The following is a 26,575-nucleotide window of genomic DNA, read 5'->3' as shown; positions in this document are numbered from 1 at the left end:
TAGATAATACTTTTAAATTGTATTTTGAAGTGCCATAATGTTAAATGTCAAGCAGTAGCACAGCCAGTGACCATGTAAATTTCTTAAAGCAGCTCTATAAGCGTGTTCCTGGTTACTACCTGTTGGAGCCGCTTTCCAAGCCTGAAAGGAGTAGTTCATACTGAGGGCTTGTTCAGTCTTGTGTTTGAGTGTGTTCAAAGAGGTCCCAAATAATGGCCTTGCTGAAAGAAACTTTTGAGATAATTTCTCTTTTTGTTTACGTGTACTTTGTAGTCCAAACAACAAGCTGTCTGAAATAGCATCTCATGTTGTTGTGATATGTGCTTCTGGAGGAATAAAAATGTGCTTCATGAACAAATGAGTAGCTCAGACTTGTGTTCTAAACCATTTTCTTCTTTTTCCCTTTAGGTTCAGGAAAATCCTTTTCAATGATGGGCAATGCAGAGCAGCTGGGTCTGATCCCACGGCTCTGTTGTGCTTTATTTCAGAGAATCTCTGTGGAAGAAAATGAGTCTCATACTTTTAAAGTTGAAGTGTCCTATATGGAAATCTACAATGAGAAAGTCAGAGATCTGCTTGACCCAAAAGGGTGAGTAGCATTGCTTTGCCCCTCAGCCTTCCTTTTTTTGGTCTGCAACTATAAAAATAGAAATAAAGTTTGGAAGTTTTTCTCAGGATGGATGTTTATACCACTTCCTTAGAAAGGATCAGATACCCAACATGTAAAAACAGAAAAAAACCTGTGAAGCCTGTATATGAAGCAGTAACTAGCATGGATCAGTTTAAACATTAGGATACAAACAAATACTGCATGAAGTACTACTAGCAGAATGTGAGGCTATGTCCAAGCAAATTGTGGGGTATTTTGGCCACATGATTCAGATCATGTTCAGGTAAGAATTTTTGGCAATTAGGAGGAGTTTGAAGCTTTTTTACAACTCAGTTTTTGTGCTTCAGATGTTGAACTTCTGAATGTGGAAGGGTAACTCCTCAGAATATGCTCATGGCGCTCTTCCATATTGTCTGCATAAAAATACTGGTTAGACTCTCTGGCTTGGAGATGTCTAGACGAGGTAGTGTGATAGGGTTTTTCAGCTGAGCACTGATTTTAGGTATAAATACATATATATATGTATTACATATGTTCAAGAATTATGTTTAAGAATCAAAATGTGTAGTACATAGAATCACAGAATCACCAAGGTTGGAAGAGACCTCAAAGATCATCAAGTCCAACCTGTCACCACAGACCCCATGACTAAACCATGGCACCAAGTGCCACATCCAGTCCCCTCTTGAACACCTCCAGGGATGGTGACTCTACCACCTCCCTGGGCAGCCCATTCCAGTGGTGAATGACTCTCTCAGTGAAGAGCTTTCTCCTCACCTTGAGCCTAAACTTCCCCTGGCACAGCTTGAGTACATATATGTACTATATTTAATTCTGGAACATAATTGCACTAGGTGAAATAAATATGCAAGCTAGTTAAAAAGGTAGATTTAAAACTTTCTTGATAGATGTCAAAGTAGGCAAAATACAAGAGTTGAAGCTTTAACAAAGTGCTGGAGGAGGGTTAATACTTTTGTTGTTGTTGTTGTTGTTTGTTTCCCTTTTTTTGGCTGCATTCTTTCATTTTAGGTTTTGTTGCAGCCACTTACTGGAGTGGGTGGATACATTAAAAGTAATTTGAGTATCTAGATTAGCACAGGTTACATTAATGTGTTCTTACAGTTAATTTGATTTAAAGACCATTCTTGAAGACTTTTTTTTCCTCCTGCTACAATTAAAAGACCCAAATTGATTTATTTTATATAAAAGATCCTTACAATTTTGTACTATAACTTTTGATTTTCAATGATGTCCACGCTAGAGGATTGTGCATAAAGTCTACTTTATTCCACAGGAGTCGGCAGTCCCTTAAGGTTCGAGAGCACAAAGTGTTGGGACCCTATGTAGATGGTCTGTCTCAGCTGGCTGTTACAAACTTTGAGGTAAATCTAAACCAATGGCAAGTTTAGAAATAACACCTATGTATGTAAGCCACAGGAATTTGTAAGAGAGAAACTAGTGTCCATCCAGACATTCTGGTTCATGTGTTCATGGTCTCTGTCAATCACAAAGATCTCAGATGCTTCAGGAGTATTTATTTCATGTGTAAGCATTGAATGCTGGTTAAAAATAGACTAGTAGTAGCTCTTCATTTTGCAGTTTCTCTATGCAGTGTATATAGTATACACCAAGAACACAATTTTTCCTTGACACAGGAAATACGAGGCTTCCAAAATAAGAATGTTAATATTAATCTTCCTTTGACTTGGTTGTTGAATGCAACCACTAATTTTATACTGATGTATTGTGTGAGAAGCTACAACGTGGCTTACCTAATTCATAATTTCAATCATGACAGCACCTGAGCCCACCTGAGTTAGCAAAACGCATTCAAATGAATCACTCTTGTAGAAATCAATGAACTACTAAAGCTACAATGGGAATATTTAAAGTGGTGCAATTGTATAACTTACATAGGCAATATAAAGAAACTGATTTGGAAACACTAGTCCTAAAAAAAAATTGAAGTTAATTCTTCATGTAATATGTGTGAATCATTTTGCCTTGTTTTATGGTGATTTTTATTTTTCTGAAGCATTGTGCATATTATAGTTATGGAAATTGCTTTTGCAGCTTTTCTGGTGAATTCTCTGCTTTGAATAAAGAAAGTGTGTTTTCAGCTTCTAGAAAAACTTGTTCATGCTTAGCTTTTGTTTGATAACTTTCATGAAACTGTATTGGAAGGCTCAGCAAGCACATAGACCAGACTTAGCATAGTCATCTTATCATGCCTACTTACGTGGGAAGGTCCAGGTTCCAAGTGAGGTAACGCTTTGAGCCAATTAAATGAAGGCAGTATTAGTGCAGCTCAGTAAAGAGATGCATAATGTTCACTTGTGTAAGTAGATCTGTGCTGGCCTGACTTCTGGCATCAAACAATATAATTTGTAATGTTACTGCCAACGTATTTTAGCAGCAGATAAGGAAATGGTGCATTGACAGTAGTTGTTGAGCTTTTAAGCACAGCCTTTAAAACAGAGATGTGGTTTAATGTCCTTCTGTGGAATTTCATGTCCTCTGTTCCATTGCATTTCAAAATGAGTTAAGAATTTTCTCATTACTTTTAATTTCCCTTCTCCCTTTCTCCCACATATACACACCCTTCCATCCAGATGGGGATTTTATTCAGCAAGCACAATACTTGCTTTTATCCCTAGCATCACTTCTTACTCTTTTTGCTCTAGGATATTGAGTCACTGATGTCGGAGGGAAACAAATCACGAACGGTTGCTGCAACCAACATGAACGAAGAAAGCAGCCGGTCTCATGCTGTATTCAATATTATAGTGACTCAGACACTTTTTGACCTGCATTCTGGTGTATGTATTTCTGTTGATTTAATTTTTGAAGTTGTGGTGAATTATTTTGCTTCCTTCCTCTTCCACACACTGTCTGTTTTGCTGTGGTTCTACTTTAAATGCCATGGAAGTCCAGTGATCCAAATAATATTGGCAAGACCATAAGACTGAGAGATCCCTGCAAAAGTGAGGAAGCTCACCAGATAAAGCAAACATTTGGGTCACTTTTAAAAGATCATTGCCACCATGAAACCTGTCTTAGGTCCTAACTGTTGCTGAAGGTGATGTATTTTAATGCTCTATTCTGACAGTAAGGTTACTGATATTACCACACAGCTGATTCTGGTTTGTTACAGTATCACAGTATAACTAAGGTTGGAAGAGACCTCGAGGATCATCGAGTCCAACCCATAAACTCAGACCCCATGACATGTTAGTGCTTCAACCCTTCAAGCCACTCATGTATTTTGTAGTAAATGGTTATAAAACCTCTGACAATTCCTTCTTCTGTCATACCTTGAATTTTATACTTTAACCCACAGTGTTTGCTATTGCCAGTGTCACGTGTTAGCACTTTGTGTTTCTTAGCCGTTGTTTTCCCATGTCCCATCTGCACAGAATTCTGGAGAGAAGGTCAGCAAGGTCAGCCTGGTGGATTTGGCTGGGAGTGAGAGAGTGTCCAAAACAGGAGCTGCAGGAGAACGTCTGAAGGAAGGCAGCAACATAAACAAGTAAGAGGTTGACATAGACAGGCTGCAAAGCTTTATCTTCTTGTTCCCTGGCCTCCTTTTCTGGGTATATTTCTCACAAAGTCAGTTCAAGTGGGACACCTCATCAGAAGCATTTCAATACAGCTTTTGCTTTGTGCTCTGTTTCCTAACGTTGACATTAGGATCCTGATTCATACTTGACTCAGATGAAGACTGTATGAGTTTTATATGGAAAAAGTGACAGCAGAGCTCTTTAATTAAGCATATACCTTTTGTGATTCATTTATACACCCTGTCCCCAGGCTTATGTGTTTGTCTCATCAGCTCCAGGAAGAATGCAGAGTTGCAGAGTTGAATGGCTTTGTTCCAACATGTATTAAAATATGTAAGAGTATAATTCACAGTTTAAGAAAACCAGATCAGAATGAAGCTGTGTTAGTTAAGCATTGCCTTGGGCACTTGTATTCAAGCAATGGCAAGTTTCAAGGCACTTTTTAACCGTAATTACTGTGATATTGTCCAAAAGCAAGAATTTCACACAGTTACCTCTGCCTTAAATATAATAATTTTCCTGGTAAAGAGAGAATTTAATTATTACATTAAAAGGTACTGCTTTTTCAATTTAACTTTAAAGTGTTACAGAGTGGTTTGGTATTTTAAGTTAACAATGACAGCACAAAGTGTGTTTGAACAGCTTTTATACTTAAGATTATTTTAAGGTAGCTTTTTTTTAAAGTATGAACATGTTCTACTCTTTCTAGCTTAATTTCTAATCTCCCTTGTGTTTAATGTATTATATTGGTAGCCATGTTGACATGGTCCTCATGCCTAATAGCAGGTGTTGTACCTTTACCTCACAGGTTACCAATTAAATTTAGATTGGGTTTACTAGAAACTCTATTTCATTTTGTATAAACAAAAGTGGAATTAGAAGTATTTTTCTAATTCTCAGAGAAGAATTCAAATGCCAGCTATTCTAACAGCTGCTAACAAACTGTGGCCAGCAGGAGCAGGGAGGTCATTCTGCCCCTGTACACTGCACTGGTTAGGCCGCACCTTGAGTACTGTGTCCGGTTCTGGGCCCCTCAGTTTAGGAAGGATGTTGACTTGCTGGAGTGTGTCCAGAGAAGGGCAACAAAGTTGGTGAGGGGTTTGGAACACAAGCCCTATGAGGAGAGGCTGAGGGAGCTGGGGCTGCTTAGCCCGGAGAGGAGGAGACTCAGGGGTGACCTTATTGCTCTCTACAACTACCTGAAGGGAGGTTGTAGACAGGCAGAGGTTGGTCTCTTCTCCCAGGCAGCCAGTACCAGAACAAGAGAACACAGTCTCAGGCTGCACCAGAGGAGGTTCAGGCTGGAGGTCAGGAGGAAGTTTTACACAGACAGAGTGATTGCCCATTGGAATGGGCTGCCCGGGGAGGTGGTGGAGTCACCATCATTGGAGGTGTTCAGGAGGAGACTTGATAGGGTGCTTGGTGCCATGGGTTAGTTGTTTAGGTGGGTTGGATTGGTTGATGGGTTGGACGTGATGATCTTGAAGGTCTCTTCCAACCTGGTTTATTCTATGTAATCTTGAAGCTCTCTTCCAACCTGGTCTGATCTATTCTATTCTATTCTATTCTATTGAAAGTGTGGTTATAGGTACAGAAGAACTTTTTTCCTTCTTTTCTTTTTTTTCTCTTGGGGTGTTTACTCAGTGTTAAACCTTTCTGTGGTACAGATGCAGTAGGGGCAGGTTGCTTTGCTGTGCTATTTGGCAATACAGAACTTCAGATGCAAGCACCAAACTTTTCTGTAAAAGATATTAAAAAACAAAAGGGGAGACAGCTCTGCATTTTACTCTCAACTAAATTCTTATATGCTACAAATCTATATTACTTAGACCATTTATTAAACATTCACTATTTGAAATCTGGTTTGGAACTGGTAGGAGAAAGAATTTGTAGTGCTGTGCTTGGTGTCTCCTGTTAGACTTCTGCTGTTCTTGGAGCTTTGATAAAGTCTAACTTTTACTGGAAGCCTCAAAAGTTGTAAACATGTTTTATAAGACTAGTTCTTCAGAGAACATTGAGTATGATCTTGCTTTGGGTGTGATGTACCTTACTTACTAGGGAAAGTCAATACTTTCTGCAGTGATCCAGTATACTTAAACCAGTAAATTTAATCTATGGCAACTCTTTTTTTTTTTTTTCCTAATTAAAAACTCAGTAATGTGTTAGCATGTGTTATGTTTCATGACATGGAGCTGCTGAAATGACCTGGCAAATAAATTTGCTACACGTGCTATGTTTTGTTGCCTTGAAGAAGAATGTAGAAACAATGTACCTATTTGTGTGTTTACAAAACGGGAAGTTACACCCAGCTGTATATACCAAAACTGGTTTGTGTGACATCCAGTCAGCCTCCACAGGGTCAGTGCTGTTTGTTTCTGGTGAAATTTGGCTAGGGTTATGAGTGACTTACAACTCACCCTGTTGTCCCAACCTCAGGACAGCAAATCACAGCGGGGAGGTGGTGGATGGCTCTCCCACTTACTGAGACAACAGAGAGTTGTGTCATCTTAAACATCTTCAGAAAGTTGTAATAAAGATTACTTCTGCTTTTTCTCAGAGCTGATGCAGAGCTGCCTTGGTGAAGGTGCTGAGTAGTCTGCTTTTTGTTACTGAGGTTTTGGGAGGGCTTGCCATATGTCATAGAGAAGCTGGATGTGCTTGTTCCTCCCTAGGTTGCACTAGTTCCCATACCGACCGTAGAAATGCAGGTGCTTAACAACTCTTTGTGGTGTAGTCAAAGAATTTCTAGAATACAATAGTAGGAGGAAGCAGGCTAAACAAGCTGTAAATTAATGGCTAAGGGAAATACTTTCTGTAAGCAGTCTGCAATTTTAACTCTGATTTAGTAAAATCAGCTGTTGTCATTTTAACTTGAGAATGCCTAGAAAAGAAGCCCTTAAAATGTAGGTGGTGGGGGTGAAGGAATGGGTTGAGATAGGTCTGCCTCAGAGTTGCTTTTAGGGAGGTTTTTCTTGTTGGGAGTTAACTAATAAATAGGTGGATTCTGCTCATTGAAGGTTTTGGTTGTAAATTGTACAGAAGTAGCTTGAATGAGTGTAATTTAGGAACCAAGTTGTTCCCTGTGGTGAGGAAGTATCATTTCCCTTTGAACACTGCTGACTCAGGCTGGTAGTGGAGTGTGAGAGCTTCCCACCACCCATTAACAAGGGCAGCATGGTCATGTCTGAGGAGCAGGGACAAGGGGAACGGAAAGTGTGCAGTGGGCGCTTTCCCATGCTCTTGTACTGTGTAAGTTCACTCTGCTGCTTCTGAGCTGCCTCAGTCTACTGTGCTCTACAGGCTTAGACCTTCTGGTTGATTAATTATATAAGTAGTGTGAGATAGGATCACAGTAATGAAGGATCTCTGATGCATCACTTAGCACAGAGGAAAGCAGCAGATGAGTCCTGTAATCATTATGTAGGGCAGCCATTTCTTTTACTGGTTTCCTTAAAGTCTTTAAACAGCTTTGAGTTATGAAATCTCAAGCAGAATACATAAATGATTCTAGTTTGGCTTTTATTGCAGATGTTAACAGCTAAGTCTTAAAATAAACCCAGTATTTATTAAGAGGAAAAATATTATCATATCTTTTAATCCTGTGTTAATAAGGAGTAGCTTATAATTTCCTGTTCATTAAAATACAATGCCCATAAGTTGATGTTGCAGCCCTGTTGTGAAATAGTTTTCAATGACAGGCCTTTTTGAATCCTTATTCTTCCCGTCCCCCTTTCTTGAGTGTCCTTTTCTTCCCTCTCCCACAGTTTTGAGTTCTGGTTTTCACATTTCCCCTCATTTAAAGAGGGGAAGAGGAATTAGAGGGAAGTAAGGTGTCTTTTTAACTTTACACTCCTGAAAGATGGACTTCGTTGAGAGTGCGTTGGTGGTGCTCTTCAGTTGTGCAGTAGGAGGTTGCTATGGAGCAGCGTACAGCACCATAGCATGCATATTTAGCACGCTGTCATCTCTTGTCTGTGCAGACCAGGGACTGGAGACAAGAATCAGTTCTCCCTCCCCCATCCTCACCCCACAAGCTTTTAGAGGTTGTTAGCCTTTTGTTTAGGTCACAAATGAACACTGCCCTTTTTGTTGTGAATTTTTAGAGGTAAATGGGAAAGTTATCCTGCAGACATGTTTACAAAATGGAATTCTCTCTTGGGAGATCAGGTTGTCTAGCCTCTCCTTACATTTCTTTTTGTTTTGCCTTCAGTTATGTTCTATCTTCATACCACTTTGTGCCATATGCAATAAGGGACATCTCCTGTGACACACACAGTGGAGGTTGTTAACTTGTTCTCAGATATCTCCCTTGAAATACTATTCTGCAACACTTTTGTCGTTTTCCAGACGCTATTTTTGAACCACTGGTAGTTTCAAGCAGCACTAAGACCCTGTTACAAATCTGTGCAAACGCTGCCTATCCACTAAAAATAGTACCACTAATTTGAAAGGAAGCCTCAAAGGAATGGAGTGGAGCAGTACAATTAAATATTTATTTGACTATCTAATTGTGACACTGCTGAAAGTTTTCCTTGCGAGTCATAGAGAGTAGCTGGATAATTAGGCATGAGTATGACAGACCAGATATCCTCTTGTGCTTCAGCGCTGTCTTTTTAAAAGCCCTTGGGGCATCTGTTTAATGTTCTCAGGCTCCTGAACCACCTCATTATGTTAAACACACTCAGTCCAAGAGCCCCAATGTCACTTAAAATTTACACAGGGTTGTACAACAATTGGATAATATAATGCACACATGCTTTGCACAGATTGCTGATAGAGTCACCCCTGTCAGTAGGAGTGGTGCATGTACCAAAGTGAACAAGTTATCTCTATTATCCTCATGATTCTAAACTGATGTTTGGGATGTATGCTAAGCAATTTGGGGGCTTTTCTGTTTCATGCTCGCACAACATTTTTTTGACTGGGGGATTGTTGGGTCTCTACCCCCAACAAGAAGCTCTTGAGGCTTCACCTCAGTTGTAAGTCAATCCATTTTTCAAGGGACTTCCTAATCAGCAGTCTTCTGCTCTCAAATGAGCAGTATTCTATTGTTTTGTAATGGCTGATTAGTTACTGGTTCACCAGACAGACTAGTTCTCCTGGTCTGTAGCTAGGTTTGTGTTGAGGGTGCCTCCTTATGGCTGGAAAATTGTTCATTTTTAGTCTGTTTTTGAGCCAGTGTTGAGCAGTGGATCCTAAAGACAGGGGATTCTCTCTGTGCTGTCAATGCTGACTCATAACAGTGTCATGAGACAGTGTCCAAGATGCAAGGGCAATGATTCTCTGTGGTCTGAAACAGTCTGCTTTGCACTTTCAGATGTTCTTTAAGTATCCAGATATTTCAGCTTAATCTTCCTGGAACTTGTTCTTAGTACCAGATGAAACACTGTAGATACCCATGTTTTTTTATTCCAGATATGAAATGTGAATAAATACATTGCTGTGTTTGGAGCAGGGCAACGGGCTAGCTGATCTTCTGTGGCCATTTCCAGTTTCAGCTATTCTGACATTTTAACAATTGCATATGAAATTTTGCAGGGCGTAAATTAAACTCCTTATCCAATCACCTTTTCTGTGTTTTACTGAAGTTACATTTTGACTATGAGTTAAAGCTGCTCTACTGTCTTGCATTTATAGATCACTTTCAACGCTGGGCTTGGTTATATCGTCACTTGCTGACCAAGCAGCTGGGAAGGGAAAAAACAAGTTTGTGCCTTACAGAGACTCTGTACTCACTTGGCTTCTCAAGGTAATGAATATTTTTCGTTCAACCTGTTCACAAGAAGTCAGCTCAATAGTTTGTAGGGTCGTTGTGGCATGCCTTTGTGTGTGTACACTTCTGATCTCATAGCTCTAAGTTGTTCCAAGATACAGATGGCTAAGTGTACTGTGTGTAAATTCTATGTGAAATCCTGTCTGGCCTTTTTCAGTCATAGTGGAATTTAAGATGGTAGATGTGGCTGGAAATGTTTATAGATCATGATGGCTAGTTTATATTCAGAGTACCTTTCAGTGTCTTAAACTATAAGCTTTGTATTTAAGTGTTGTTGGGAAGATATTGCATACTCTGAGAACAATTTTTAACCTTCAAACCATCTACAGGACAACTTGGGAGGAAACAGCCAAACTGCCATGATAGCCACAATCAGTCCAGCAGCAGACAACTATGAAGAAACACTCTCTACACTGAGATATGCCGACAGAGCCAAAAGGATAGTTAATCATGCTGTAGTGAATGAAGATCCAAATGCCAGGGTCATCAGGGAACTACGTGAAGAAGTTGAAAAACTGAAAGAACAACTCTCACAAGCAGAGGTAACATTACTTAGAGCATGAGGTAAACCAAGCATTAAACTCTGACTAGAAGATTAACTTTCACTTTAAGCCTTAGAAGACAAGGAGAGGAAGAGTTGCAGTCTTACAGTTAAAAAACCCCTAACCCAAAACTCTAATTTTATTTTCTGAAATAAATCCAACATTGCTTATTTTTAATAACTTTCTGATGACATTGCACTGATGGTGAGCTGTGTCAGAATAGAGTGTTCCTGAAGAAACTGAGGCAGCACAGATAAGAGCTAGATTACAGCTTCATTCTGTAGACTTACTAGCAGAAATTTATTAGTTGATATCTTATTATGGCCTCTGAGAAGACCTTATAGTGACCTTTCAGTACTTAAAGGGGGTCTATAAGCAAGATGGAGACAGTCTTCTTAGCAGAACCTCTTGTGACAGCATAAGGAGTTTAAACTAAAAGAAGGGAAATTTAGACCAGGTACAAGGAGTAAAATTCTACAGTGAGGGTGGTGAAACACTGTCACAGGCTGCCTGGAGAGGTGGTGGATGCCCCATCCCTGGAAACATTCCAGGGCGTTCTGGGACTATAAGCTAGATAAAGATGTCCCTCCTGACTACAAGGTGTTAGGACCAGATGACCTTTAAAAGTCCCTTCTAACCCAAAGTATCCCATGATGCTGTGTCTGGAGAAACTATAATTGCTGGAATGTATTGCTGTGGAAATTATTGCTGTGGAATTTTTTTGTTATTTGTTTGTTTCTTTCTTTCTTTTCAAGCAAGACAGAAAAATGCTAGTGGAAAAAGAACAGCAATGTGTAAATTTCTGTGGTGTTTAAACTTCACATTCATTTAAGGAACAGCAGTTCTTTAGGGGCTGGAATGGGAAAATCTGCTTTAAGAGAAAGGAGACATTAACTTTTCTGTAAAGACCTGTTCTAACCCCATATTTAAAATCAGGAAATATTATTGTAGCATGCTCTTAATTATGTTGGTGGACTGTGGCTGAACTCAATCAGTAGGGAAGTGGCCAAGGCTTAAAAAAATTTTTTTTAGAATACTTTTTTCTTGCATACCTTCTGTTAAAACAGTTGTGTAGAGTTACAGGCCAACTTATAACTCCAGTTACAGTTATTACTTGACACTAGACATACTCAAACCCTCTGCTTTTGTTTCCTGCTGTGAAATGAAAAATTGGTTAGCTCCAAAGCATGTGTGTCTTTGAAAGTAATCAACAGGTTCAGTCTCAAACATTAATTGGACTCTAGGAACACTTACAAAACCAAGGTAGAGTGGAAGGCTAAATATTGAAAGGCATTTGTATTTGAAACTAGTTTTGGAAGAAAGACTTTTGAGTTCCAGACAGCTGAGACTTGAAGATTTCAAATATGCAGATAATTTGATGCAGGCATTAAAGCCTGAGTGGCCAGGCCCAGAGATTTTGTGGGTTCTGTTAGCCTCTGGAGCTATGTCAGTCTTCAGCTATTTCAAATCTGGACCCATTATAAGGTTGCTTCTGTCCTCTTCCTTTGCAAATGGCCTGTTTCTTCCTCTTCAGCCATGAAAAACCTGGACATACAGTTGAATTCTGGATTTGTTGCATCTCATATTCTGTTGCTCTGTTTACTTTTCCCTATGCAGGCAGATGTTGAGGTTGGAGGAGTATCTGAATGTTTTTGCTATTCTCTATTTTTTAGGCCATGAAGGCACCAGAACTGAAGGAAAAATTAGAAGAATCTGAAAAACTTATAAAAGAGCTAACAGTCACCTGGGAAGAAAAGCTAAGGAAAACAGAAGAAATTGCACAGGTATTTCAGAGGACAAAAGGGCCAGATGCTCACATAGTGCAAGTCATTTGAATGTAATGAGCTTTAGTGGACTGTACTGTCTTTCCCACCAGCTACTTAAAATTCCTCTATTTTTGTCTGTTCTCCTTGTTTCTGATTTTGGGTTTTTTTTTGTTTGTTGGATGATTTTTTGAGTCTGAATTTCACTAGAATAAAGGTAGTTGTGTCATGATATCACTGATAAAAGCTAATAATTGGTTTTAAAATAAAATACTAGAATGTGTTTGGGTGGCTTGTTTATTTCTAAGACAACAGTAGAATCTTAGATGTGTTTACCTTGAAGTGAGTAAGAAAATGAAGAATTGCAGAAGGCTCAGAATTTTGGGCAATACTTCTTGCTTTTGGTTTTAGTGTTTTTTGGTTTGGGTGTTGGGGTTTTTGGGTATACACTAATTTTTAAGTACAATAATAAGCAAAGTAAGTCTTCTTGATTCCTGTGGACTTCTACATTATTTCCACCCTCTGTGGCTTGGAGAACAAGTATTGATGGTTTCCCTTGCTAGTCTCAATGTTCCATAAGCACACTTTGGAGCAAGCACTGTTCAAATAAAACTTAAAAAGGCAGGGTAAAAACCAAACCCAGCCAGACAAACAAAATACCCCAGCCCTTAAGCTGTAGCAAAGCAAAGATGCTTTAGCATTTTGTTAATTATTATTAATACAACCAGGATAGTGGCTCAGTTGGTAGCGCATAAGACCCTTAATGGGAAGATCGTGAGTTCAAGCCTGCAGTGGGCAGTAGTGTCCTCCCTACTCTAGTCATGAGGTCTGTGGTGACAGGTTGGACTCGATGATCTTTGAAGTCTCTTCCAACCTTAGTGATACTGTGATATCAGAGCATAAACCTAAACTGTGGCTTGCTACTGTCTAAATCATCTATGACTGGGATCAACTTTGAAGTAATTGGAGCTGAGACTAGTTTTTAACTAACACAGAGGTTCAAAGCCACACTCTGTTACTTAGGAGTAGCTCTAATAAAATCAATTGGGCTGCATAGTGAGTAAGTTCCACTTTGGGGAGCAGGTGTTTGAAGATTAGATCTAAATTTTTATCATTGATGTGTAAAAATGCTGTTAAACACGTGGTACTTGACCAATGCCTGAAGTTCTGTTTCTGGTAGCGATACACAGGACGCATGCTCAGCAATGTGCATCTTCAGCTTTGGTTCCCCTGCTTTCATTGACTTGCTGTAGTTGTCTCTACATGTTGCAGCAAGTGGGGTTAACCTATTTTTGTGCTTGCAGGAGAGGCAGAGACAGCTAGAGAGTATGGGAATTTCGCTTGAGTCTTCAGGTATCAAGGTTGGAGATGACAAGTGTTACCTGGTCAACCTGAATGCAGACCCTGCTCTCAATGAGCTTCTGGTTTACTATTTAAAGGTAAGAATACAAATAGAATGCTTAAGAGAATGAAAGGACACTTGCTTATTGTTTTGATTTTCTGGCTCAATGTGTTGTTCAGAATGTATCTCGATTTTTAAGCCCAGTTGTAGCAAAGTAGGATAGGCCATGTCCTACTGTTTAGGCTTTTGTCCTCTCTTTGCAGTTCAGCTTTATTGTTTTCTTAATTATCTCCTGTTTGCCAGCAGTGGGAGAAGTGCTCAGTATGTGCCAGGGCTGAGATAAATTCTGCCTTTCCCAGACAGGATGTGAACAGAGTTGCCTTTTGGGGTGAACTTGAAGTGAGAGCCTCCTGTTAGATGCTCCTCCTTGTTAGTGAGCTGAAGATTGCTTTAAATATTGAATGAGTTAATCATAAAGAGATGATGTTTAGTAGAGTAAACATATGTTATGGTGACAGGAAAACTTGAGAGAGCAGGGAGGGGAGGAGGTCAGGGGGAGAGGGAAGCACTGATAAAAACATACAAGAATGTCTTTTCCTGCTGCCATGAGGTTTCATACCATTCTGTTTAGCCTAGTGTCATGTCAGTGAAATAGTGTCAAGTACTCACCTAATGTGCTTGTAAGGAAGTAGGAGCTCCTTGTCAATAAAGCTATGAAAGACTACCCTGCCTGTTTTAATAGTTTTCTACTTTAGAGGCAGAGATAAGGCTTCTGCTTTGTGCAACTTACTGCTCTAAGAAGAGCAAAGTATAGCAGCAGAATTTACAGTAGAACTTGAAATTAAGTAGATACTAATGTATTTGAGCTGCTGCATAGTTATGTGAAAAGGAGCCAGTTCTGTGCACCTTGGTTTACTGTCCATGTTTTACTCTATTGTATATGCCTTGGTGACATGGATGATTTTTCTTACTACTTGCATTTATTGCTTGCTTGCAAGCATAGTCTGAGAATATTTTTAACTCAGAATTTGTCAATTGCTTTATTTTGTTTTATCTAAAAAGATATGAAAATCAAGTGCAAAACAGAGGAACAATTGTGACTTTGTCCTCTGCTCTGCAGAAGAGCTTAGCAAAGGAGAGCGTATAGATAGTGCAGTCTCAGTGCTTTAGCCAGTATTTCCTCATAAATAGTGGTAGTTTGCTTGTCTCTTAGTAACAGCTTATCTTCTAGGATCACACAAGAGTTGGTGCAGATACCACACAGGATATACAGCTCTTTGGTATAGGAATTCAAGCAGAACACTGCGAAATCGATATTGCTTTAGATGGAGAAGTTACACTCACACCAAAAGAAAATGCAAGGTAAGGGAGATCAGCAGCACTTTCCAGGGAAGTGTTTGCTTTTCTTGACCAGGAGATAATTTGCATGTGTTCTTGTTTTACATAGAAGTATCTTTAAGCTCTGAGCAATGAGTGAGTTCAATATAGATGACTTATAGAGATATTTAGAAGTGAAATTCAGTAATACAAATGATATTTCCACACGTGTCCACACCCACCCACCCACTTTGCCACTTAACAGGCCATCAGTGGTTTTACTCAAAGTAGATCATCTTTAGAAGGTATTCAGTAGAAATAGGGGGCCATTGCTTGTCTGTGGCTTGCATGATAACAGGATCACTGAGGCACTATTGGCAGTCCAACCTGTACAATGAGTTAAGAAGCTGTGCCTTGATGGCATCTCCAATGGCATGATAAGCTTTACCGCTGTCCTAGTTGCATAGTCATGCTGCTTGTGTGAAATCTGGACATCTAAATAATGTATAAATTAGTATTGAAGGGGGAAACAAACATTTGAGAGACACCTTCTGAAAAATCTGACCTCTTGTAAAGAGTAAAATTATCAGGTTGGACTTGATGATCTTTGAGGTCTCTTCCAACCGTGGTGATTCTGTGATCTCTTGGTAATTGCATTTTCTTTCTTGCCTTCTGCAGTACAAAATTTCAAACAGATGGGATTCAGACTTGTGGTGATAGAGTTACTGTACTGGAAATCAGTCATTTTGACTGGCAAGAACTAAGTCACATGTCAGTGGAAAAAAGATTCTCATGCCTGATCTGCAATGCTTAAGTAGCTGTTCTTAAGATAGTAATGTAAACAGAAATTTAGTTACCAGAATTGTATTGAAAAAAGACATTCAAGCATTTTTTTTTTTTGGGGGGGGTGTAGTTGGGGGGATTTTTTTTGTTTTCTTACTCAAATACTTAAGTGTTTGTGTTGAGAGACAGCTGAATTCAGAAGACTGCTTCTGAAAAGGCTTTTTGCATTTTGCTTAAGTTTTTGTTATTTTTCCTCTTAAAAAGAAAATGTTTTGCTTTGTGACTCCAATAGGTCAAAGCTCACCAGCTCCATTTTCCTATTTTTGTGATTTAAACTTAAATGCAGAGAAATCTAAATGCAAGTCTAGCAGTATACCAGATGTTCACAAAAATAGACCCTTGTTAATAACAGACACTCTGCTGAAGGAATGAAACTTGGATCTAAGGATCTTTTCTTACTCTTGAATGTAGAGTATGTTCACAGTATTTTTATGACTCTGTGTTGAGTAACTTGTGTCATGGAGAAATTGTGTCTGTAGGATTTGCATGCATCCAAGTTTACAGACTGTTCACAAGAAATAGGCAGTGTGAACTACATTGAGAAATGGGTATGCAACTAAAAGCAACTTTGTGTGTTTACTGAAGAATCATACCCGCCAACGCTAGAGGGGAAAGGTGTTTAATTCTGGCAGTAAAAATCCAACCAGTAACATTCATCTTGATTCTTTAATGAGACCTAGTGTATTTGTATACCATGTGATACAAATCACTGTCTGTATGTGGGAGAAACAGTAGATCTTGTAGTTACTTTTCAACCTTTTATTTTTAGGATATGGCTGAAGTTGTATTTTCTTCTTTCAGATCCTGTGTAAACGGTACGCTGGTATGTTCTGTCACTCAGTTATGGCATGGAGATAGAATATTATGGGGAAACAACCACTTTTTTAGGTAATAGTTGATATTTATAATCCAACCTCTTTACATTCAGCTTTGTATGTTTGTTTTTTCCTTCTGCTGTTCTGTATAAACTTTTTAGAAACTGAATTTCAATTTTTACACAGAATCAATTTACCAAAGAGGAAACGTCGAGACTGGCTGAAAGACCTCGAGAAGGAAACTTCATTAGGAGACCATGATCTGGATGCAGCCAGTGAAGCTTCTTCAGAACCAGACTACAACTATGAATTTGCACAAATGGAAGTTATTATGAAGACACTGAATAGTAATGGTAAGGCAATGGCCAGATAAAAATGTTCTTGTTAGATTGTCTTAAAAATCAAGATCCTGCTTTCTGGGTAAAACAAACGGTACTCTGACTCCAGAGGTATTAGGAGTGTTTTCAGGAATAGATAGTTTTGCAGAAATGATGTTAGGCATATATTATTTGAAATAAAATATTAAAAAAACCCCTAGGTGTATACACACACCAATTAGTAATTGGTTTGTGCCTTGGCACAATTTTATCTGTACATGTGCTCTCCTTTACAGTGCTGCTAAATTGTGCCCGTCAAAAGAATTCTCTAGATATGGCTCAGTTTGTATCATCCATCCTTTTGTATCAAATATTACTGACCCCATTTTAACCTTAGTAGAGAAACACTGGAATGATAAAAAAACAATATTTGAATGTTTACCCAGTGGGGTTTTAACACTTGATAACTCTTAGGGTCTTAGCAATGATTAAATAAAATACTATCATGATTCCTTTTTGGACAGTGTGTGTAAGAAAATACAATCTATATAAAATAATAGTATGATATATATGAAATATTAGGATGTCTTCATGCTTTCCAGAAGGCAAGTCATAATTCATAGGATGTGATATAGTATGAAGAAGTGCTGAAAGACTTGGTAAACTACTGGATACTTTGTACAGGTTTCTTAATACACACAAGATTTGATCACTGACCAAGGAGGCATAATGGATGGTGTTTCATTGGGTTTCGTTCTCCTTTCTTCATATCTTTGCCCTATTTCCACTGTTGTGGCTTAGTTGTTGAAATACAGCATTTACATATTTTTCTTGGTCACTTCCTTCTCTTTAACTTTCTATGCATTGCTGTGAAGTACAGCACAAGGATTTTGTGTGCTTGATGCTCTAGCAGTAGTTTGAAGATTGTGTATATATATGGGGTTTTGGGTTTGGTTTTTTTTGTGGTTTTTGTTTGTTTGTTTTGAGTTTGATTTTAATGGGATTGCTTGTGTGAGAGCATTACAGGGTCAGGTCATTTAAACTGATGTGAAATTACTGTTTGATAGTAGAAATATTCTCATTATGATTCACTCATATCAGGAGATGAATTTCAGATGAATCTGCCATCCTGGTGGTCTTCAGTGTTGTCATCCTTTGTGAAGAGTCTGTTGCCTGTTTTAAGGCCTCAGATCATCCCATCTCTCTGCCAAAACTGGGACAAAGGTTTTGAACTCTATTGGCTCATGCATGAGACTGCTGGAGAAATTTGAAAGCATTAATTGATGCTTGATCTGCTTGTCACTAACCAGAGGTTTGACTAAGCTGTAGCAGTCTATAATGAGTCTGTGTTCTTTGAACAGGGGGTCACATTTTTTGGTTTTTATATGCTGTTATCTAGCTGACTGAAATGGTTCTTCACAAGTGTCTTAATGTTTTAGTTCAGTAGGCTTTTTGGACTGTGGTCCAAGCCAGTTTTTGTTGGTTGTTTTCTGTCTTTGCCCAAGAACAGTACAGACCTTGTTTCTTTACAGCTTTCCTCCCTAATGTGCAGCACATGTTAACAGTCATACATTGCACAGTTTCAGAGGCATCATAACCCAGTAATTCAATTTCTTGTCTCTTCTGCTCCCTCTCACATAGGTGTCACTTAACTAATTTGTAGTAGTAAGTTATAATAAAACCCTGACAAAACAAGCGGCTCTGAAGATCGTAATCTGGTCTTCTGATTCAAAGCTAGATCATGCTTCCAGGTTCTGTTGCTCTCAATGCTAAAATACATTCTTTTCTGACAGGCTTCCAGTTTGTTGGGTAAGAAGCAAAGCAGCTTTCATTATAACATCATTTATTAATTCTTCCTAAAATGAAAAATAAATATGGGTAAGGAAGAAGAAATAAACTGATGACAATTAATTCTGTTACATGCTCTGGAGAAAGCTGGGTGGGGAGAGGGCAAAGAGGTAACTTAACATTTTTAAATAGATTATTATCTTTTAGGGATGTATTGACATATAGCCCAAAGAAAGAGATTTTGTTTTTTTTTCCTCTGGTTTGATTTTTTTGTTGTTTTATCTCCCACCTTAATCTATTTGAGAACAGTAACTCTCTTTAAATAAATAGCCTAGCTTCTCCAATGTGCAAACACATTTGTTTCTATGGCTGTGGAACCAGCACAACAGTGTCACATATTAGATCCAGCTCTAAAGAAGCTCTGAGGAGAATGTCTAACTTTGAAAACAGCTGTAAAGTAAACATCCAGATTCTTTCCTCCCTTCAGCATGTTAACTTTCTTTGTGGGATTCTGTCAGATCAGCTTTGTACAGCTAATTTGTGATGCTGGTCAAACACAGAATGCAGCAAAGAAGTTTACTTTATTCTTGTACACTGTGCATTGGTTAAGTAAACAATGTGATTAGGTTATGCAGCTTCTCATTTAAGCAAACAAGACTGTTACAGCTCAGCATTGGGATTTTGATGAATGTAGCTAAGCAGCCTGTGTCAATGCCACCTTCTAACTTGCATAGAAAACTGCAGTTAGATGACATCTTAAGGGATTTCTTCAGTATTGTTGTTACTGGACTACCAGATGCAAGATGTGAATTAAGTGACATTTGCAGCAACGTAATAAATGCTGCTCATACATTCTTCTGGCTCAATGTTAATATTCTAATGTTTTGCAGAGGATTAACTGCATACAAATGGTCTTTTCAGGGCCATTGAACTCTTGTTACATAATATGCAAAGGATTGGGACTTTGAGACTTCTAACACTGTATAGAATTTGCTGTGTGTTTGGCAGGCACTGTGTAGAGTCTTCCCTAATTTATTTGACATTGCATGAGAAATCCAAAATAGTGGAACATCATGTTTATATCTAACTTAAATACTACTGTAGGTATTTTGAATTGTGAGAAACTTGACTATTTTTTCATCTTTTAACTAGATGGTTTATAATTAGCACCATATTTTGCTCACCCTTTTTCCTAACTGAAAAATTTTGGATTTTCTCCATAAGCTCTTTCAAAAGTTAAATTTAAGACTTTTCTACAAGTATAGATTAACCTTTTTCATTTTAATAAAAGCATAACTACTCCCCTCAAGCAGTAATGGATTTCATTGAAACAGTAAAGTTTTAGACTAGGTTCTTGCATCTTGTTCCAAGTATTTTCCATGGCATAATGTAACCTTGTGGTGGTTCTGATCCTGTAAATCTAGGTGGTTGAAAAGATCACACTCATTAAGGTAATCTGTTCCCTGAACTCGGAGATGGTCTTTGAGCAGTTTAGGGAAGTCTCAGTGAGTCAGCCTTATATTAATTTCCTGTGTTTGCAAACACAATAGAGGGGTTTTAATTTCTTCTATGCCTCTTCTCTATCTTCTGCATAATACCTGATTTCTTAACCATTCTTACACATAATTAAAGATGGTTTATGGATTATGCAGCAAAACCTATGCATGTGAAGGTAATTCTAATATTATCTGGAGGAGTTAGGAGGAGAAAGATTCTGCAGATCAACATGAATAACTTTGTAATGTAGAGTATTAGAACTTGGTTCAGTCAATTGCTTTTGCTGCTTTGTTTCATTGCTAAAAATAGCTAACTGTCTTTCTGAGAATGGCATGTACTAAAAAGTAGTATTTCCATTTTTTTTAAGACACTTTTATGCATTACTGTATTGCTATTTGATTGCTATTTACACTGACTGATTTTCTTTTTTAAACTCTCTGCTTTATAATTGCCATTGTGGTGGTATTTTATGCATCCTTTGTGTAAAGCCAGCGATTTCTTCCATGGCTGGGCCTGCAGCAACAACTTGCAGAGGTGTTTGTTTCCTTCTAAAAACAAGGATGTACTATACATCAATCTTAATATTTCAAAAAAGGCTGCTGAGAGACAAATGCAAACCCACTGTAACAACAGAACCCTGGAGATCCTGTTTGCTTATCTGGCATTTATAACAGGGAGGAGTTGTTTTATGAGGTGATGCCTCAATGGCCGTGCATGTTAAAATTGCAGATGGTGAGTTAGTTGATCTTTAGCATAATTTGTCTCAGTAGATTTAGTAATAAGTTGTTACAGATTACTAGATGTAGTAATGTCAGGATAGAGGGGATGTGGTTTTGGGGCGAGTCTTACATATGTGTTTTGATGACCAACGTATACTATTAGTGATGAAATCCCTGCAGAGCCTTTCATGTGAATTCTCTATTGTATGCTATAGTAACCCAGTTTTTGTTTCCTGTAGCTTTGTAGTATCAGGGAAACTTAGACAAAATCTTATGAGGATGAGGTTTTGGTAGTAAAAGCAAAATCACCCATAACTAAATCACACTGACGTGGTTTTGGGGTAGATTTTTAGTTTGGGGGGATTGTTTGTTTGTTTATGGGGTGGTGGGTTTTTTGTTTGGGTGGGTTTTGTCTTTGTTTTGGGTGTTTGTGTTTTGGTTTGGTTTTGTTGTAGGCTTTTTGTTTGTTTTGTTTTTTGTTTGCAGTATTTTTGTAATTTTGGGGGGTTTTGTTGTGTTGTTTTGGGGGTTATGTTGGTTTATTTTGGGGTGGGGTTTTTTGTTATTGTGTAGGTTTTTGTAGTTTAGGTTTGGGTTGCTTGGTTGGGTGGTTGGGTGGTTGGTTTTTTTTGAGAGGTTTACCTCTAGTTCCAAAGCAGGACAGTGTAATTAAATCTAGGTTTGTTTTCTTCCTCCTTTGTAACAGTCATCCTCAAAAGTCACAGCAGGTGTTTCCACACCCCCCCCCCCCCCCCCAATTTTTTATTTCCAAACTGCAAGAGGTATCACAAACAATGATTTTAAAACTGAAAGGGTTTGCATTTGAAAATTCTGCCATGTCCTAGAACTGAAGTGCCGCTTCCCCTAATAATCCCACACTCCAGTTCTTCTCCCTTCCCTTCCTGATGTACAGATTCAGCAATCTGCTGGGTGATTTGCTGTCACTCATATCCATCTAGACTGGTCCTCTTGCAAACCACTCCTTTGCTGTATTTTAATCCCTCAGATAGAATGTATGAAGCAGATACATACATGTACTATATAGAAGGAGCTTATTCCATTGAATTGCTCCTGCAGCGGTACATTCTGGCATTGGACCTAAAACCAGGAACAGATGGAGTAATGTTTCTTTGATTTGTCTGCAATTTAGGTTTAACCAAGGCTGATTGACATAAGCAGTTATTTCAGGATAGAGTATCTAAATGGATATTTATTCTGGGCTGATAACGAGATGAAATACAGTTTGTAAAGCTAAATGCAGAGGTTCCCTCCAGAACATACTTTGCCTGCTTCAGTGTTGCAAAGCACGCTGGTGCAATGCAACACATGACTAGTCAGACAATTTGTTTGTCTAAGTTTTCATCTGAGCTCTCCAACATGCTTCATTCTCTGCCAAAATGAAGAAAGTAAATGGCTTTTGACTTCCTTAAGTTGTTTCCTTCTCTGGCTAACATCATCTTCCCATGTATTTTGCTTTGTTTTCTTATTAATCTGTTCCCTTTCCCATTTATTCTTTTTCCTCCTGGGATTCTGGAGCATACTGTAACAACACAGTGCAACATAGACAAAAGACAAGGGTCTTAACTGTTGCTTCCAGCCTCATTGCATGCTGTATTGTTTTCCTGTTTGGATGTACCTATTTAATGCAATATTGATGATTTTGGCTTTTGTTTTGGTGGGCAATGACCATGTTCTGTTTGCAAAGACTCTGAGATATGATTGCTGTTACCAAATAATGAATCTTCTGTAATGCTGAAATGGCATTTTCTCACCTTTCTGGATTTTTTTTTCCCTCTTTTTTTTTCCCCTTTCTTTGTAGACCCAGTACAAAATGTGGTGCAGATCCTGGAGAAGCAGTACTTGGAAGAGAAGCGGAGTGCTCTGGAGGAGCAGCGGCTGATGTATGAGCGTGAGTTAGAGCTGCTACGACAGCAGTTGTCTCCAGAAAGGCAGCATCAGCATGGCAGCGACAGACTCTCCTACACTGCTCAGACTGCACAGCAGAAAGTAAATCTCTGGACAGAAGAGAGGTGAGAATACTGGAGTTAAAATAAAAGACCTAATAAGAATTGCAAAGGGCAAAATAAGAAGCCTGAACCATCTGTCATAAACCAATAATATTTTTGTGTGGAGTTGACATGCTATACAAGGTCTGCCTCCACCAAAGTCATAGCATTTCATTTAGGATTAGACTCTGATGTATAGCATATATACAACATCTTCCTTTATAACACTCATGAAATATGAATGTAGCTTTTAATTGTCAGCATTATAGCTTTGTATTTTTAACTAGAAGAGTGTTTCTGAAATGTTTGCTTTAGCAATTACTGCTTAAGTTGGTGAACACTCTTCACAGTGATCAGTAAAGTATCTGATAATGTTTTCTTGGCGTTGCCATAGAATAAGTTTTCCTAAACTAATTGTCAATTTCCTATCCTCCAGAAGATCCTCTTAGGTATACTTCTTTTTTTTTTTAATTGTTCTAGCAGAGATTTGGAATACTGAAACAACAACAGAAAACTGAATCCTCTTAAATAGGAAACCAGAAATAAATCTTTGAGGGATTTCTGCTGTAAAAGCATGGTAGCATGGTGCTGAGAGGGTATTTACCAGCCAACTGGCCAGAGGGTAAGAGATGCAGGGAAAGAATGGAAAGACTGGATATGAGAATTGGCTCTTTTGCACAGTGTCTGAATTGTGTGAGATTTGATTAGTGCAGCTTTAGTTGTTGCTCTGTCACCATTGCACATGAAGCTGAGCTCTACCAGATCTGCCAGCAAGATAGGTAGCAGTAGGCAGCAGTGATAGGTAGCAGTTGTAGGCACGTGGTTGTATCTGTCAGATCAGCTTGAACACATCACACAGTTTATTCTGCCTTTATGCTGACTGTGGAAAGACAGATGATACCTGACCTGGTGTTAAAACCTGTTGGCATAAAGTTAACCCTTTGTGAATTTGAACAAAATTGATTTGTTGGAGTGAGGGGAGGTGGTGGTGTACTGGAGCAGAGGTTCAGCATATTCATTATCTGGTATTAGGAGTTCCAGAGACTTGCAGTGACACCTCCTTAGTGTTCAGATTCTAAGTTTCCCTTGTCTGGGTTAAAAGATTGTTTCGGGATTTGATATTCAGTAGGCATTTGCTTTGGTTAATATCCTAATGGAACTTGTGATATGAATTTTGTAGAAATAATTAAGAAATCCTATCTGAAACTTCTAAAAAATTGCTTAAATTTCCAGAAGGGTGCTGGCACAGCTCTGAATGGAACAGCACAACTGTAATGAGAACTACCTACAGTAATCAATTATATTACTCGTAAGGTCACCTTGTAGTCTTAAACCATTCCTTTCTGAAGAATCTAGCTAAGAAAAAAATTGGTGTGGGAGCCTCCTCAGAAAGCTCACCAGATGCCAGTTTCCTGGATTAAGGGAGGAATTGGCCATAGCTGTATCCCATGGCTCTTGCAGCACTTACAGATCAAAGCCGTGTTCTGTCTCTCCAGCAAGGCAGCAGTCTCACAGTGATTGCAGGTGCAATGCACTCTCAGTGTTAAATATTGTTTAATGAGCAAGTCTTGACTCTGCTTTCCTTTTCTGGGTGAATCCAAAATTATAGCTGTCTGTGGAATGTGTCACTCCCATGATCTGGAAATGCTCACTTAATCTTGATGGACTGGATAACAGAAACAAGAGGCAAAGGGAAAGGAATTTTCCATATAATGCTGAGAGTAGATAAGGAGGAAGCATACTAAAATTCTGCTGATAGCAGGGAACTGTTTAAGATCCAACAAAACACTCCAGTGTTGCAGTCTTAGCCTGGGTAGGGGAAAGAGACAAAGCTGCATGTTTAAGCATGTTAAAGGCACTAAGATTCAGGGCTGCTTGCTAATACTGCTGGTCATTTACCACTTTGTGGTATTGGGGAGCCAGCAGAGTGCAGTTTCGGTGTTCTTTGGGAAAAAGCCACTCAAGAAGCATTCTGTTGGGAACTGAAAGGCATATTGACAGTTGTCTGTGGCTTGTACTGTAGAGACATACAAAAGATCTACACTTACTTGAATAAAGGCAATTAGCCAAACTGCCTGTATTCACAGCAAGGCCTGTGAGTTTACTTGCTCATCCTACACTTGTCTGTAATGTAAAATGTGTTCTCTAGAAATGAGAAGTGTATGTGCACAACATGTACTGTATTTCAGGAAGACTTTAGCATAGAAAAGCTTAACAAAATCATACTGAAAAGTACTGGTCACTGAAATATCTGAAGTCTGTTCATGACTTTTATGAAGATGATGAGACTCAGTAAGTGCTTTTGGGGTTACAAAGAAAGGCAGAGAAGGGGGACTTCACATTTGCTCAGAGGATAATTGTGATACTTTTAAAGGCAAATTAAAGACAATCCTAGGGGAAAGCGTATCTTAATATCACAGGTGGAGGAATAGCATGTCATAGCAGGCTTGCCTGGTGTTGTGTTAGAACAGGTTTGCTCAGACAGGCCTGAGAAACCTTCTTGGTATTTGTCCATACTCTTTATGTAGTGCACAAGCTCTAACCTGTGCTCATTCATATAATTATTGAAAAGATACTGTGGGGATATAGGACTTGGGTTTTTTAACATATATGCTTGAGATGGCTAAAAGATCTGGAGGGAGGGCTGGGGGTCTGTAGCACGGCAAAGCCCTAGTTGTGTAATGTCAGGCTGTGGCCTGCAGCAGTTGCAGGTTCCAACATCATGATGTGAGGAAAAGTGAGTTTTATCAAGATGGAGTCTCACATGTTGTGACTGGTAGTTTTTGTGGAGCAGGACTCCAGATTAAAGAGAAAAACAGCTGCAATTATTTAATTTCTGGAAAAGTAGGAATGTCCCTGGGGCTTTTAACAAATAACAGCTCCCACAGCACTGTGCCCTTCTATTTGGGCATTACCGCGCTAGACTTACCTCAACAGTAATGTGTTTGTTTAGGATGGGATCACTGCTTTTCCTGAATAAAATTGTCTGACACTGTTTGGTGTCTACTGACATAGTGCAATACAGCATTTCTTCTTAAACTTGTTTCAGAAAAGTCTTTGTTAGCACTTTTGTTTGCAGCTTTCCAATAATAGAAATAGGCTTCTGTGTATTTTTCATGTTACCTACTGCACCACAGGGATGAATTGTTTCGACAGAGCCTGGCTAAACTTCGAGAGCAGATAGTAAAGGCAAATACACTGGTGAGAGAAGCAAACTTCTTAGCAGAAGAAATGAGTAAGCTAACAGATTATCAAGTAACACTTCAGATCCCTGCTGAAAACCTCAGTGCCAACAAGAAGGTAATGACAACAACAAATGCTGGAAGATGTAGTTTTACGACTAAAATGTATAGATGTATGTAACATTCGTCTGTCTTGAGGCTATAAAATGTTACTTTTGTTAGGCAAAATATGGGTGCTACCTGGCTTTAATATATTGAAAGTATTGAATACTTATGCTGTGCTCCCATTTTACTTGTAAGTATGGCTCGTGCTTGTCTTTCAAGTGTATGATCACCATACATGTATGTGATTTGTGAACAGACATTTGTGTTCTGTTGCTGTAAAACCTACATTTTATTTATAATTGCAACAACCACTGTTTTCTATTACAGATGTCTACTGGTTTTGTCTTAGGGGTTCTCTAGTTGTAGTGCTACTGTAAATGTAATGATAGCAGTTAG

The 26,575-nt window shown here is 38.7% G+C and overlaps 1 protein-coding gene across 4 annotated transcripts in view; it reads left to right on the top strand.

Annotated features, from left to right (window-relative positions):
* The window catches only part of KIF13A (kinesin family member 13A), a 117,320-nt gene that overhangs the window by 59,842 nt on the left and 30,903 nt on the right, over positions 1-26,575 (top strand). For all 4 annotated transcript variants that reach the window (XM_068160837.1, XM_068160835.1, XM_068160836.1 and 1 more), the window contains exons 6-18: positions 409-589; positions 1,905-1,992; positions 3,295-3,429; positions 4,027-4,139; positions 9,808-9,919; positions 10,273-10,485; positions 12,159-12,269; positions 13,553-13,687; positions 14,822-14,952; positions 16,552-16,638; positions 16,752-16,918; positions 22,706-22,916; positions 26,030-26,192. In XM_068160837.1, coding sequence (XP_068016938.1) covers positions 409-589; positions 1,905-1,992; positions 3,295-3,429; positions 4,027-4,139; positions 9,808-9,919; positions 10,273-10,485; positions 12,159-12,269; positions 13,553-13,687; positions 14,822-14,952; positions 16,552-16,638; positions 16,752-16,918; positions 22,706-22,916; positions 26,030-26,192 — 1,847 coding nt within the window. The remainder of the gene's footprint in view (positions 1-408; positions 590-1,904; positions 1,993-3,294; positions 3,430-4,026; positions 4,140-9,807; positions 9,920-10,272; positions 10,486-12,158; positions 12,270-13,552; positions 13,688-14,821; positions 14,953-16,551; positions 16,639-16,751; positions 16,919-22,705; positions 22,917-26,029; positions 26,193-26,575) is intronic.

This window comes from Melanerpes formicivorus, unplaced genomic scaffold (genome assembly GCF_026170545.1).
Source record: "Melanerpes formicivorus ecotype bairdi unplaced genomic scaffold, bMelFor1.0.p_v2 SCAF_53, whole genome shotgun sequence".
Taxonomy (NCBI): domain Eukaryota; kingdom Metazoa; phylum Chordata; class Aves; order Piciformes; family Picidae; genus Melanerpes; species Melanerpes formicivorus.
Note: the sequence above shows the minus strand (reverse complement) of the source record. Positions and strands in the feature narration are given on the sequence as shown.